General features: G+C 43.9%; 1 protein-coding gene across 2 annotated transcripts in view; it reads left to right on the top strand.

The window, feature by feature from the left end:
- PRDM5 (PR/SET domain 5) overlaps nucleotides 1-15,547 on the top strand; it is a 690,485-nt gene that overhangs the window by 246,759 nt on the left and 428,179 nt on the right. For both annotated transcript variants that reach the window (XM_069242565.1, XM_069242566.1), the window contains exon 9: nucleotides 7,439-7,518. In XM_069242565.1, coding sequence (XP_069098666.1) covers nucleotides 7,439-7,518 — 80 coding nt within the window. The remainder of the gene's footprint in view (nucleotides 1-7,438; nucleotides 7,519-15,547) is intronic.

Consider the following 15,547-nt stretch of genomic DNA (forward strand, 5'->3'; position numbering starts at 1 on the left):
TAGAGGAACAATTAACCCCTTCGCTGCCAGGCCTTTTCCCCCTCCTGTGCCAGGCCTTTTTTTGCCTATTAGGAATAGTTCTCGCTTAGGCCCTCATAACTTTTTGTCCACATAAACTACCCACGCCAAATTTGTGTCCTTTTTTCCAACATCCTAGGGATTCTAGAGGTACCCAGACTTTGAGGGTTCCCCTGAAGGAGGCCAAGAAATTAGCCAAAATATTGTGAAAATGTTGTTGTTTTTTTAAAATGGGAAAAAGGGGCTGCAGAAGAAGGCTTGTGTTTTTTTCCCTGAAAATGGCATCAACAAAGGGTTTGCGGTACTGAAATCATCAGCTTCCTAGCTTTCAGGAACAGGCAGACTTGAATCAGAAAACCACATTTTCAGCACAATTTTGGCATTTTACTGGGACATACCCCATTTTTACGATTTTTGGTGCTTTCAGCCTCCTTCCAGTCAGTGACAGAAATGGGCGTGAAACCAATGCTGGATCCCAGAAACCTAAACATTTCTGAAAAGTAGACAAAATTCTGCATTGAACAAGGGGTAATTTGTGTAGATCCTACAAGGGTTTCCTACAGAACATAACAACTGAAAAAATAATAATATTGAAATTGAGGTGAAAAAAACAGCAATTTTCTCTACATTTTACTGTGTAACTTTTTCCTGCAATGTCAGATTTTTTAAAGCAATATACCGTTACATCTGCTGGACTCTTCTGGTTGCGGGGATATATAGGGCTTGTAGGTTCATCAAGAACTCTAGGTACCCAGAGCCAATAAATGAGCTGCACCCTGCAGTGGGTTTTCATTCTATACCGGGTATACAGCAATTCATTTGCTGAAATATAAAGAGTGAAAAATAGCTATCAAGAAAACCTTTGTATTTCCAAAATAGGCACAAGATAAGGTGTTAAGGAGCAGTGGTTACTTGCACATCTCCGAATCCTGGGGTGCCCATACTAGCATGTGAATTACAGGGCATTTCTCAAATCAATGTCTTTTTTACACACTCTCTTAAATTTGGAAGGAATAAATGTAGAGAAAGACAAGGGGCAATAACACTTGTTTTGCTATTCTATGTTTCCCCAAGTCTCCCGATAAAAAGGATACCTCACTTGTGTGGGTAGGCCTAGCGCCCGCGACAGGAAATGCCCCAAAACACAACGTGGACACATCCCATTTTTTGACAGAAAACAGAGGTGTTTTTTGCAAAGTGCCTACCTGTAGATTTACCGAACCTTTGCATTTTTGAAAACTAGAGACCTAGGGGAATCCAAGATGGGGTGACTTGTGGGGCTCTGACCAGGTTCTGTTACCCAGAATCCTTTGCAAACCTCAAAATTTGGCTAAAAAAAAATGTTTTCCTCACATTTCGGAGACAGAAAGTTCTGGAATCTGAGAGGAGCCACAAATTTCCTTCCACCCAGCATTCCCCCAAGTCTCCCAATAAAAATGATACCTCACTTGTGTGGGTAGGCCTAGCGCCCGCGACAGGAAATGCCCCAAAACACAACGTGGACACTTCACATTTTTTGACAGAAAACACAGGTGTTTTTTGCAAAGTGCCTACCTGTACATTTTGGCCTCTCGCTCAGCCGGCACCTGGGGAAACTACCAAACCTGTGCATTTTTGAAAACTAGAGACCTAGGGGAATCCAAGATGGGGTGACTTGTGGGGCTCTGACCAGGTTCTGTTACCCAGAATCCTTTGCAAACCTCAAAATTTGGCTAAAAAAACATGATTTCCTCACATTTCGGAGACAGAAAGTTCTGGAATCCGAGAGGAGCCACAAATTTCCTTCCACCCAGCGTTCCCACAGGTCTCCCGATAAAAATTATACCTCACTTGTGTGGGTAGGACTAGCGCCCGCGACAGGAAATGCCCCGAAACACAACGTGGACACATCACATTTTTTCACAGAAAATAGAGGTGTTTTTCACAAAGTGCCTACCTGTGGATTTTGGCCTCTAGCTCAGCCGGCCCTAGGTGGGCAGAAATGGCCTAAAATAATTATGCCCCCCCACACCCCCCGGGGCCTCTCCCCCTGCGTGACATTGGCGCAAAAAAAAAAGATCCCCGGTGCCTATTTGTTTCTGCCCCCCTTGGGGGCAGATTGAACTAAATTGGGCGATTTGCCTCCAAGGGGGGCAGAAATGGTCTAAATACAATTTGCCCCCCAGGGGAGCGACCCTTGCCTAATGGGTCGCTCCCCATCTCTAAAAAAACAAACAAACAAAAAAAACACCCAAAAAAAATTAGCCCTGGCGCCTAGAGGTTTCTGCCCCCGGGGGGGCAGAAATGGCTTAGATAAATTTGACCCCCCACCGGGAGCGACCCTTGCCTACAGGGTCGCTCCCCTTGTGTGACATTGGTGCAAAAAAAAAATCCCCGGTGCCTAGTGGTTTCTGCCCCCCTTGGGGGCAGATTGACCTAAAATCGGTCTAAATACAATATGCCGCCCAGGGGAGCGACCCTTGCCTAATGGCTCACTCACCATCTCTATAAAAACAAACAAAGAAAAAAAACACAAAAATGTTTTTAGCCCTGGCGCCTAGAGGTTTCTGCCCCCCCGGGGCAGATCGGCCTAATAACAATAGGCCGATCTGCCCCCGGGGGGGGGCAGAAATGGCCTAAAATAAATTTGCCCTCCCCCTACCCCCCCGGGAGCGACCCTTGCCTAAGGGGTCGCTCACCATCTGTAAAACAACAACAACAACAAAATCCCCAGTGCCTAGTGGTTTCTGCTCCCCTTGGGGGCAGATTGACCTCATAAAAATAGGCTCATCTGCCCGCCAGGGGGGCAGAAATGGCCTAAAATAAATTTGCCCCCCAGGGGAATGACCCTTGCCTAAGGGGTCGCTCCCCTTGCGTGAAACTCACAAAGAAAAAAAAAATCCCTGGTGTCTAGTGGTTTCTGTCCCCCTTAGGGGCAGATTGGCCTCATAAAAATAGGCCAATCTGCCCCCAAGGGGGGCAAAAATGGCCTAAATGTAATTTTCCCCCCCTGGGAGCGACCCTTGCCCAAGGGGTCGCTCCCTTATGCCAATTACCAAAAAGAAAATAAATCCCTGGTGTCTAGTGGGCGTTTCAAAAGCCGGATTGCTTTACAATCCAGCTTTTGAAACGCTGAGAGAGACTTCAAAGGGGAGGAAATTCATTTCCTTCCCATGGAAGCCTCTCTCGGCCTCCTCCATGTGATCGGAAGAGAAATGCTTTGCATTTCTCTTCCAAGCGCGCTGGAAGCTGAGCTTCCAGCACGATGGAGGAGGCCTCTGTGACAATCAGAGCGCAATGTGTGCTGATGTCATGGGGGGCGAAGGGAAAGGGGTGGGGAGCCCATGGGGGGAGCGCTAGCGCTCTCCCTGGTTCCCGGGTGCAGGACGAGGTGATCTCATCCAAGGCACCCGGGAACCGGTGCCTTGGATGAGATCACCTTGTCCAAGGCACAGAACGGGTTAAAGAGATGGCTCGCAATAGAATTCCAGGCTCTGATGGGCTACCAATTGAATACATACATGGGCAGATTGGCTCGACAACTGGAAAAAATATTCTTAGAATCACTACAGGCCAGTTATCTACCCCCACTGTGCATCGGGCCATAGTCACATATTTATTAAAACCCTGTAAACCACCTCTAGAGTCGTCCTCCTACAGGCTACTGTCCTTATTAAATACCAATTATAAAATACTGGGTAAAATGTTAGCGCAATGTTTGCTCCCTCACCTGCTACTTTATATGGACCAAAGTGGTTTTGTACCAAAGCGAAACACTTCTTTAAACTTTTGCTGCTTATTCCACATGATGCAAGGCTCTCAGGGCCATTGCCCTCATGCCGACTGTCTGTCCTTAGACATTCCTCATGCGTTTGATACAATAGGCTGGGAATTTATGTTTGCTGCATTAGCCTGCTATGGCATACAGGAGTCCTATATCAAATGGGTGAGGCTCCTCTATTCACAACCTACAGTGAGAGCAAAAACAAGGACCTGCATTTCAGAGCCCTACACAATTTCCCGGGGAACGCATCAGGGTTGCCCACTATAGCCTGTATTATTTGTGCTGGCGATTGAACCTGTAGCACAGCTGTTGAGTCAGGGGGCATTCAATTAAAGGCCACGACCCAGGATATTTCACTTTATCCTGACGATATGATTCTGTACCTAAAGAATTTACACAAGGACTTGTCAGATATAGCCAGAACATTGACTGAGTTCTGACAACTTTCTGGCCTTCAGATCAATGCTGATAAATCTTGTGCTTTTGCATTCTTATTTGCCTATGGGCAGGTGGTGTTGGAGTTTGGAAATGCTTCGATCCCTGTGGCAACCCATACGTTTCGCTACCGAGGAATTTAGATATACCATGACCCACAAGACATATTAAATGGAAACCTCACCCGGACTATCAATTCCCTTAAGCCCCAAATTGTTTTTTGGACCATAGTGCCTCTCTCAGTAGCTGGCAGATTAGCAAAGGCTTCTTCCTAGGCTGCTACATCATTTTGTAAACCTGCTGGTGGTGGTTCCAGCCTCAGTGTTTCGAGTGCTGAACACATTATTGATTGAACTGATGTGGGGTGATGGTCATCGCATAGTGGGTCTGGCAAAACTACAATTACCGGTGCGGGGGGAGGTATGGGTGCTCCAGATCTTAAAGCGTACTGTATAGTGTGTCAACTGCAGTGGATGGCCTACTGGCTCGCAGGCCATAACCTACACAAAACTGGCTTCACGTCCAATCAGGTGCAAAATGGACATTTAGACATACTGCTATGCTCTGGAACATCTGCCCCTCACAACACCCCTTTATTATTGCAAGTGGCACTAACAAATTGGCATATGGCCTTTGCGAAATACACACAGACCCATTCCATATGCCCCGAACATACCACTAGGGGGTCTACCTCTTGCACTGGGAGCACTATCAGCGCAATGTTTAGAAGCCTGGGAACAGTCTGAAACAGTGATGATTTTGGCTCCGTTAACAGATGCAATAATGATGACACATCCTGACTTTATATAAACACACGGGTTACCAGACTTCTTGTTTCTAATCCATGCGGTAATTCTACACTACATTTGAAAATACTGGGCTCCTGAAGGAAGGGAACATTTGAATTCCTCCAGGCGCTGCACACAATGGGCCACGGCAGTCACTTGGTTCGGTGACCGTGCCGCAGAATGAGGGTGCACTTGGGGACATCACTAAACACACGTCGTACTAAATTGGATATGGACCAGGGCCGTGAATTCACTGATAACAAATGGAAATTTCTTCTAAAATCACCCAAAGTGGTGTCAAGAAATTCTAGGTTCAAGTTCATTCAATTCTCCATATTTCATAGAGCATATCTCACCCCATACAGACTAAATAAGATGTCCCCGGAAGTGGCAGTGAGATGCCCTGACTGTCGCCAACAGATGCCGATCTTCTGCTGTGGCACTGTCCAGTGTTATCATCCTACTGGTCAGAGATATCATATCCCTTACTGATCTGACGGGGCATTCCTCCTGGCAAATAGAGGACTCCTGCATATTTGGTCTTTATCCCTGACCCCAGAAAGCCAAGATGTCCACACGATTCTCAGACCTGGCCTTACTTCTGACCAAACACTCCAACAATAGGTGTTGGAAGTCTTCATCACCTTCATAAATAGTACACTGTAGAGAAGAGGTGGCTGAGTGGGGCTTGTTGAAGAGTTGGATGTGTTTCTGGAAAGATTTAAAGCACAAGCTGGATGAGAATGTTTGCTGGATATCCATCACTGTGTACATACTACCATAGTTATGCACTCACACCTTATCACACCCCCACTACTCATTCCAAAGTCAGCCTGGACATATTAGTACATATCTAAACAGGGGATATGTTTACACCTGTGCATCTCCACACCCAGTTTTACACTCAAGGCTACTTATTATTGTCAGCAGCCTTACTCTTCTGACTTGTGGCTTATCAGTTACGGGAACCTGTGGTTTGCCCCAAAACATAAACCCTGGTGGCCTGCACTAGCTGGTTATCGTATAGTTGCTGAGCAAGTATGTGCATATATGGCAGCCAACTTGTTATGGTTTTCCTTATGTTTTTTTCGAAAGTAGTGCTAGATGGCCACATGCATGCATAGTGTTCATCTTGTAATGAATATTCGCAAAGCATAAGAAAAAAAAATATTACAAGCTAGCCACTCTCCATGCGTATGAATGCATTTTGGTCATCCTGTAAATAATTATTTTGTATTTATTTAAAGTCCATTACAAGGTGGCAGCCTTGCATGCTCGTACATGCACAGCAGCATTCTTATAACTGTTTCTAAAATAAATAATTAAGAAAGTTTGTTGCAACATATGCGCTGTTCTTATGTGCATGCACTGTAGCCTTTTTGGAACGGGTTATCTTCATTTGAAATGTCTGGACAAATCTATTGGGTTTGCCAATGCTTGTGACACAATTCAACAAGGATTGGGAAAACCAAAAGCATGATCATAGCTAGCACCTTGTAGCTGATGGCAGCAGGTGTCAGCAGATAGTAGCTGGGCTACATCATTCACTTGTGAGGGTAGAGCACAGAAAAAGCGAGGAGATGAGCAGAAATATTTCAGCAAAAGTTGAGAAGTTACTGTAGAGGACTATAAAAGGCCACGTGTGACCTTCCACGTAATACCTTGGCACGTGACCTTCACATAATGCCTTGGATTTAAGAACAGCCCACTCAGACATAGGCAGCTCATACAAAAATGTCAACAACCAATGGTTGACGGGCACTGTACAGCATGTATGTGTGAGTTTGTTGTACTGAATTGGTGGCATAAGGTCTTGGAAGCTACAGCTGTCAATAGGTAAGAAAGGGGCATAGCTTCCGTTGGTGCAGAAGGTGAAGTGGCACCAAGGCCCAGAGGGCTGAAGGTTCCTCAGAACCCTGATTATTTCTGTATGTTATAATTCACACACCTTTCTGGGGGCTTTTCCTTCCTTGCATTACAGCCTATGATACCACGGCTATGCGACTGAGGTAAGACCTAAAAAAGTTTCTCCATCATCAAACATGTATTTTCCCTTGCTTGCACTCCCGAACATTTGTGCTGTTCTCTTCCTATTTTCAACCCCAAATGCATTTAATATTTCCCTTGCCAGGAGTAGATTTAGGAGCAACCTCAAATTGTGAAACAAACTGCAAAGTCATATTGAATACCACAAGTGTGTGGGTATTCCCCAATCTTTAGGAGAGGGCCATCCAAAAGAAAGCCTCTGTTATTTAAATTGTTCACATGTAAATGAACTCAACACTGCGAATTTGTTGAATGAGTAGTAGAGTTTCTCCCTTGCAATACGTTTGATTTGCCAGGTCTTTTGAGTATCCTTAACCAATAATAATTGCTAATGGTTTTTCCTGACCCTCCTTAATAAGTTATTGTTTGCATTTTGTTTCTTCTTCAGGAAACTCTAGAAAAAGGCTGCAGTGTACTGTGTGTAATAAGAAATGTTCTTCCTCAGTAAACCTTCGAGAACATCGAAAGGTGAGTTGTGATCACATCAGGCTTTAACATCATCAAAATGTATGAGCATGGATCACTGTGTACTACACCTAAGCGAGAATCCCTTTTATGAATGGTAACAGCGTCATGTTCAAGTTATCACTTTTACCTCTTACGTTAAGGCTAAATCATTCACTTCCGAGAGAGCCTTATAGCTGGATTAACAGAATGGTCAAATGCAAATATATCTACTATAATATATGGTTCCTTCCATTAAACATGTTAATTGTTCATATCATTAGATACACCATTGGATGATTTCATCAATGATGTAATTTCATATGTCATCTGAGATGTCATCATTGATGACATTGAACCTTTAATGAGTGGTGATATATATGTGAGAGATCATAAGCAGTACATGATGGCACAGCAAATTATGGCTATTTTGCATGACCAAAACATTGTTTGCTGAACAGTAACTCACCTTATATATATATATATGTTCAATGGCATGTGTAGCTGCAGATACACATGCTGAGCATATGGATTCTGACATCTAGTGTTGGGCTCAGAGTGTTACAAGTTGTTTTTCTTCGAAGAAGCCTTTTAGAGTCACAGGATCGAGTGACTCCTCCTCTTCGGTTCCATTGCGCATGGGCATCGACTCCATTGTTAGATTGTTTTCTTTCCGCTGTCGGGTTCGGACGTGTTTCCTCTCGCTCCGAGATTTCGATTTGGAAAACTTTACAAAACGTTCTTTTCGTCGGTATTGTATTGATCGCGTTAATAATCTTCCATCGACACAGCAATACCGTCGGGAAACAACTTTGTTCACCCTTTGGGGTGCACGCACCTAACTTGGGCCTATTCGGGCAGACCACCTGGAGAGCCTCATGGATTGGACTCCATTCCGATTCTGCCCTCAGTGCCACGCGAAGTACCCATACACAGACCAGCATCTGGTTTGCAACTTCTGCCTTTCTCCAGACCTTTGGGAGGAAAACTGCGAGGCCTGTCGATCCTTCTGATCGAAAAAAGACTCTGAGAGACTGAAGAGCAAGAAGGCTTGAAATGGCATCGAAGAGCAGAGAATATTTCGACGTAACAGAAGAACTACTGCAAAGAGCAGTCTCAGTCCGAGATTCGGAGTCAGAGCAAGAATCTGAGGAAGACAGACCCGTCACAGCCAGCCAGCATGTGAGTACGTCTGCCCCTGCACCCTCACATAAGAGAAAACAGAAGGCCTTGGGTACGCAACTGCCAGAATGCCATGGCTCGGCCCGAAAAAAGACTGTTGGAGAAAAAGGCCACCCCTTCGAAAACCTCAGAGTCGACAAAAAGCTCAATTTCAGACTCCAGTAAACAACAATTTCCAGAGACCACAATAAGAAAAACTGTTTCAGAGCCAAGACCTTCCTCATCATTTTCGATCCCAAAAAAACACATTTCGGAGCCGAAAAAGACAACATATACAGAGGAACACGGACTTTCTAAAAGACTAAAAGAAAGCCGGAAAACCTCTGAGGAGGAGTCAGAGATCGAACCAATACTTCAAATTATGGATGAGAGGCAGTCCAGGATCCACATCCATAAAGAAACAGGGAGAATCATCACAGCACCTCCTTTAAAAACAAAGAGAAAGCTGTAATTTCAGGAGGAATTGGACACTATGCAGCCCCCAGCTAAAGTGCCAAAACGGAAAGAGAAGCCAGCACCTCCTCGGTCTTCTCCTCCTCATTTGTATGACTCACAACAAGACACTGTTGATCCATGGGATCTTTACGACCCTGATCCCATCCCAAGCAACAACCCAGACAGCTACCCCTCTAAACCATCGCCACCTGAAGATACTACAGTATATAACCAGGTGATAGCTAGGGCTGCAGCCTATCATGGGGTTACAATGCACACAGAACCACAAGAGGAAGATTTTTTTTATTCAACACATTATCCTCAATTCATTCTAGGTACCAATGCCTCCCAATGCTCCCAAGCATGGTAAAACATGCAGATCAATGAGCCTGTGAAAGCACAAATTATAACACCTAGAATAGAAAAAAAATACAAACCCGCACCTTCTTATGCTGATTACATCACCCATCAGGTACCACCTGATTCAGTTGTGGTTAGTTCTGCCAGGAAGAAAGCAAATAGTCAGTCCTCAGGAGATGCACCCCCTCCTGAAAAGGAAAGCAGAAAATTCGATACTGCGGGGAAAAAGGTTGCGTTCCAAGCAGCAAACCAATGGAGAATAGCAAATTCTCAAGCACTACTAGCTCGTTATGATAGAGCCCATTGGGATGAGATGCAGGATATAATACAGCATCTCCCCAAACAACATCAAAAAAGGGCTCAAGAGGTAGTAGCAGAAGGGCAAGCTATTACAAATAACTAAATAAGATCTGCCCTAGATGCAGCAGATACCGCTGCAAGGAGTGTCAACACAGCAGTCATTATTCATAGACATGCATGGCTGAGATCTTCTGGTTTCAAGTCAGAAATACAACAGGCTGTGTTAAACATGCCCTTTGATAAAAAACATCTTTTTGGGTAAGAAGTAGACACAGCAATAGAAAAACTACGAAAAGACTCGGACACAGCTAAGGCAATGGGTGCACTCTATTCTACACCATACAGAGGGTCATTTCGTAAAACTCAGTTTCAAGGTGGTTTCAGACCACATCTGTCAGAGGCATCAACCTCCCAAACAAAACCAACCTACCAAAGACAGTACCAACGAGGTGGATTTATAGGCACATATATAGGACAATACTCTAGAAATAGAGGAAAATTCCAGACCTCTAAAAAGCCTGCAACACACCCAAAACAGTGGCTTCCCTCACTCCCTTCCACTCCACACCTCTCCTGTGGGGGGAAGACCACAGCAGTTCCACACACATTGGCAAAATATCACCACAGACAACTGGGTGCTATCAATTATCCACAATGGTTATTACCTAGAATTGATAAACACTCCTCCAACTATTCCACCAAGGTTTCACAAGCTAACCACAGAACACACAATTCTGTTATAAGTAGAGGTACAATCTCTACTACTCAAACAAGCAATGAAGTTAGTTTCACAGTCTCAGATAGGAACAGGAGTTTATTCACTATACTGTCTAATTCCCCAAAAAGATGGCACCGTCAAGCCAATATTAGACCTCAGGCTCCTCAATCTTTACATCCTGTCAGAATATTTTCACATGGTAACTTTACAGGATGTTATCCCACTGCTACAAAAATAAGATTTCATGACAGCTTTAGACCTCAAGCATGCGTATTTCCACATACCCATCCATCCTGCTCACAGAAAATACCTCAGGTTTGTTATTCAGGAAAACACTACCAGTTCAAAGTGTTACCCTTTGGAATAACAACTGCTCCAAGGGAATTCACAGCTTACCTAAGAAGACAACATATACATGTCTTTCCATATCTAGACGATTGGCTAATAAAATCAAGCAGTTGTACACAATGCAAAAATCATACACGTTATGTAATACAAACCTTACACACACTAGATTTCTCAATAAACTACCAAAAGTCACACCTTCAACCAGCACAACTACAACCGTATTTAGGTGCAATACTAAATACTCAACAAGCTCTAGCGTATCCAAACACACAAAGGATACAAGCTTTCCAAAATCTAATTCCACAAATACAACCAAATCAACAATACACTGTAAGATTTCTCATGAAAATTCTATGAATGATGGCATCCTGCATTGCGATTATTCCGCACGCAAGATTAAACATGCAGCCCTTACAACAGTGCCTTGCACAACAGTGGTCACAGGCACACGGTCAACTCCAAGATCTAGTGTTGATAGACCGCCAAACATATATGTCCCTTCAGTGGTGGAATTCTACCAATCTAATGAAGGGGCGGTCATTTCAAGACCCTGTGCCTCAGACCATAATTACAACAGATGCATCAATGATTGGTTGGGGAGCTCACATAAACAATCACAACATTCAAGGACAATGGGATGTCAAACAGAAACAGCTACACATAAACCACTTGGAGTTATTAGCTGTGTTTCTAGCCCTCAAAGCTTTTGAACCTCTTCTCACACAGAAGAATGTTCTTATCAAAACAGACAACCATGTATTATCTCAACAAATTATCCCAACTGTCCCTTCTAGCCCAACACATTTGGAAATGGGCAATCCACAACCAAATTCATCTATTAGCACAGTACATCCCAGGGATAGACAATCAGTTGGCATATATCCTCAGCAGAAATCACCAACAAACTCACGAATGGGAGATTCATCCTCAAGTACTTCAAAAGTACTTTCAAAAGTGGGGAACACATAGACCTATTCACAACAAGCGAAAACACACAATGCCAAAACTTTGCATCCAGACACCCACATCCCCTATCCAAGGGCAAAGAGTTATGGATCAATTGGTCAGGGATATTTGCGTACGCTTTCCCCCCTCTCCCACTCCTTTCGTTTCTGGTCAACAAGTCAGACTTCACTCAACATGATACTCATAGCACCAAAATGGGCACATCAGCCCTTACACAACATTACTAGATGTATCTGTAGTACCACACCCCAAACTCCCATTGTTGGACTTTTGCTTATGCAGGGTCATCCCCAGTCTTTTTGCCTCCTGCCTCCTATTTTTTTCTGACCTGTTGCTGTTGGCTTTTCAACTCTGAGCACTTTACCACTGCTAACCAGTGCTAAAGTGCATATGCTCTCCGTGTAAATTGTATGTAATTGGTTTATCCATGATTGGCATATTTGATTTACTAGTAAGTCCCTAGTAAGGTGCACTAGAGGTGCCAGGGCCTGTAAATCAAATGCTACTAGTGGGCCTGCAGCACTGGTTGTGCCACCCACATAAGTAGCTCTGTAATCATGTCTCAGACCTGCCACTGCTGTGTCTGTGTGTGTATTTTTACACTGTAAAGTCGACTTGGCAAGTGTACCCACTTGCCAGGCCTAAACCTTCCCTTTTCTTACATGTAAGGCACCCCTAAGGTAGGCCCTAGGTAGCCCCAAGGGAAGGGTGCAGTGTATGGATAAGGTAGGACATATAGTAATGTGGTTTATATGTCCTGACAGTGAAATACTGCCAACTTCGTTTTTCACTGTTGCAAGGCCTGTCTCTCTCATAGGATAACATGGGGGCTACCTTTAAATATGATTAAAGTGTAGATTCCCCTAGAGACTAGATGGACATGTGGAGTTTGGGGTCCCTGAACTCACAATTTAAAAATACATCTTTTAGTAAAGTTGATTTTAAGATTGTGCGTTTGAAAATGCCACTTTTAGAAAGTGAGCATTTTCTTGCTTAAACCATTCTGTGACTCTGCCTTGTTTGTGGATTCCCTGTCTGGGTCAGTTTGACAGTTGGGTTGTTTTTCACCTCGCACTAGACAGTGACACAAAGGGGGCTGGGGTGTAACCTGCATTTCCTGATTAGCCATCTCTGCAAGGATGGAGGGGTGGAGTGGTCACTCTCATCTGAAAGGACTGTGCCTGCCTCTGACAATGCCAGCTCCAACCCCTTGGTGTGTGTCTGAGGCCTTGCCTGGGCAAGGCAGGATTTCACAAGTAGGTGTGAGTCCCCTTTGAAGAAAGGTGACTTCAAAGACTAAAATGGGTATAAGAAGGGCACCCAAATCTACAGACTTGAGAAACACTTCTGGAACCAAGAGGAACCTCTGCCTGGAGAAGAGCTGATAGCTGAGGAAGAAGTGCTGCCCTGCCTGTGACTGTGCTTTGTGGAGCTTTCCTGCAGTGCTGCTTCTGCCAGAGTAAGAGGGCAAAGACTGGACTTTGTGTGCCTTCCATCTTGTGAAGAAATCTCCAAGGGCTTGAGTTAGAGCTTGCCTCCTGTTGTTTGAAGTCTCAGGGACAGCAAAGACTTCTCTCTGCCAGCACCTGGGGTCTCTGGAGAAACTCCTGCTCTGACAAGTGGTGCCCTATCCAGTCCCTGGCCCTTGAAAGGAAATCTGGTGGAAATCCAAGGAAATCGACTTCGGACGACTCTGGACCGACGCCGCTGCTGAATCCGGTGACGCCGCCTGCACCCGACGCCGTGACCTTCGCTGGAACGCGACGCTCTTTGCAGGCCCGATGCCGCAGCAGCCCCGCTGAAGTCTGCGACTTCGTGGAAGTCGCTGCACCACGTCATGACCGACGCCGCTCGAAGTGCACGGATTCAACATTTTGCACAGACGCCGCGATCCCCGACTTCGCGCATCGGCTTGTTTTCACTCTTCACCAAAGGTACTGAACTTGGGGGTCTACACGACTCCGTGTCCGGCGTCGCTGGTGTCGGCTTGTTGGGAACGACTCCGTCACGACGCCGTGTTAACATCTCATCGAATCATTTTTGTTTCTAAGCGCTATTTTTTTAGTTTAATCTTTAAAAATTCATAACTTGACTTGTGTATGTTGGATTTTTGTCGTTTTGGTCTTGTTTTGTTTAGATAAATATTTCCTATTTTTCTAAACTGGTGTTGTGTCATTTTGTAGTGTTTTCATTAAGTTACTGTGTGTGTTGGTACAAATACTTTACACCTAGCACTCTGAAGTTAAGCCTTCTGCTCTGCCAAGATACCAAGGGGGTAAGCAGGGGTTAGCTGAGGGTGACTCTCTTTTACCCTGACTAGAGTGAGGGTCCTTGCTTGAACAGGGGGTAACCTGACTGTCAACCAAAGACCCCCTTTCTAACACCCATGCAAACCAGATCTGTTGACACAAAACAGAGGTCAAATCAGACATCCAAATCCCAAAGCTCTCAATCTAGCAATTTGGCCTCTGAGGTCATAGAGTTTGGATATTTACAACTCCCATCAGAATGTATGGAAGTTATTAAACAAGCAAGAAAACCCACTACTAGACAGTGCTATGCAAACAAATGGAAAAGATTTGTATATTACTGTCAATCTAAAAATATCGATCCTCTTACAGCATCACTACAAGATATTGTATACTATTTACTTCATTTACAAAAATCACATTTAGCATTTTCTTCATTAAAAATACATCTTACTGCAATTTCTGCATATTTACAAACTATCCAACATAGCTATTTATTTAGAGTTCCTGTCATTAAAGCTTTCATGGAAGGCTTAAAATGCATCATTCCACCCAGAACACCACCAGTTCCTTCTTGGAATCTAAATATAGTGCTTACAAGACTTATGGGTCCACCCTTTGAACCAATGCACTCGTGTCAAATAAAATTTCTAACATGGAAAGTTGCCTTCCTAGTGGCAATTACTTCTTTAAAAAGAGTAAGTGAAATCCAAGCCTTTGCTCTTGATGAACCTTTCTTCCAAATACACAAACATAAAGTTGTACTAAGAACAAATCCAAAATGTATACCAAAAGTTGTCTCACCATTTCATATTAATAAAACAGTGGAACTGGCAGTCTTCTTCTCACAGCCAGATTCTGTGGCAGAAAGAGGTCTACATACATTAGACATCAAAAGAGCTCTAATGTACTATATAGACAGAACTAAACCATTTAGAAAGACAAAACAACTCTTTGTAGCTTTCCATCAACCACATACAGGCAATCCTATATGAAAACAAGGTTTAGCTAGATGGATTGTAAGGTGCATCCAAACATGCTATATCAAAGCAAAAAGACAGCTTTTAATTACTCCCAAAGCACATTCTACACGAAAGAAAGGTGCAATGGCTTTTTTAGGGAATATACCAATGGCTGAAATATGTTAAGCAGCTACATGGTTAACACCCCATACATTCACTAAACACTACTGTGTAGACGTATTATCACAACAACAAGCCACAGTAGGTCAAGCTGTTCTAAGAACATTATTTCAAACAACTTCAACTCCTACAGGCTAGCCACTGCTATGTTTTGGGAGGACAAACTGATTTGTAGTCTATGCACAGCATGTGTATCTGCAGCTATACATGCCATTGAACGGAAAATGTCACTTACCCAGTGTACATCTGTTCGTGGCATGTTCTGCTGGAGATTCACATGCACCCTCCCTCCTCCCCAGAAGCCTGTAGTTGTTTAAGTTAACACATTTTTATATACATTTACATTTGCATCA

The sequence above is a fragment of the Pleurodeles waltl genome, chromosome 1_2 (assembly GCF_031143425.1).
Source record: "Pleurodeles waltl isolate 20211129_DDA chromosome 1_2, aPleWal1.hap1.20221129, whole genome shotgun sequence".
NCBI classification, from domain to species: domain Eukaryota; kingdom Metazoa; phylum Chordata; class Amphibia; order Caudata; family Salamandridae; genus Pleurodeles; species Pleurodeles waltl.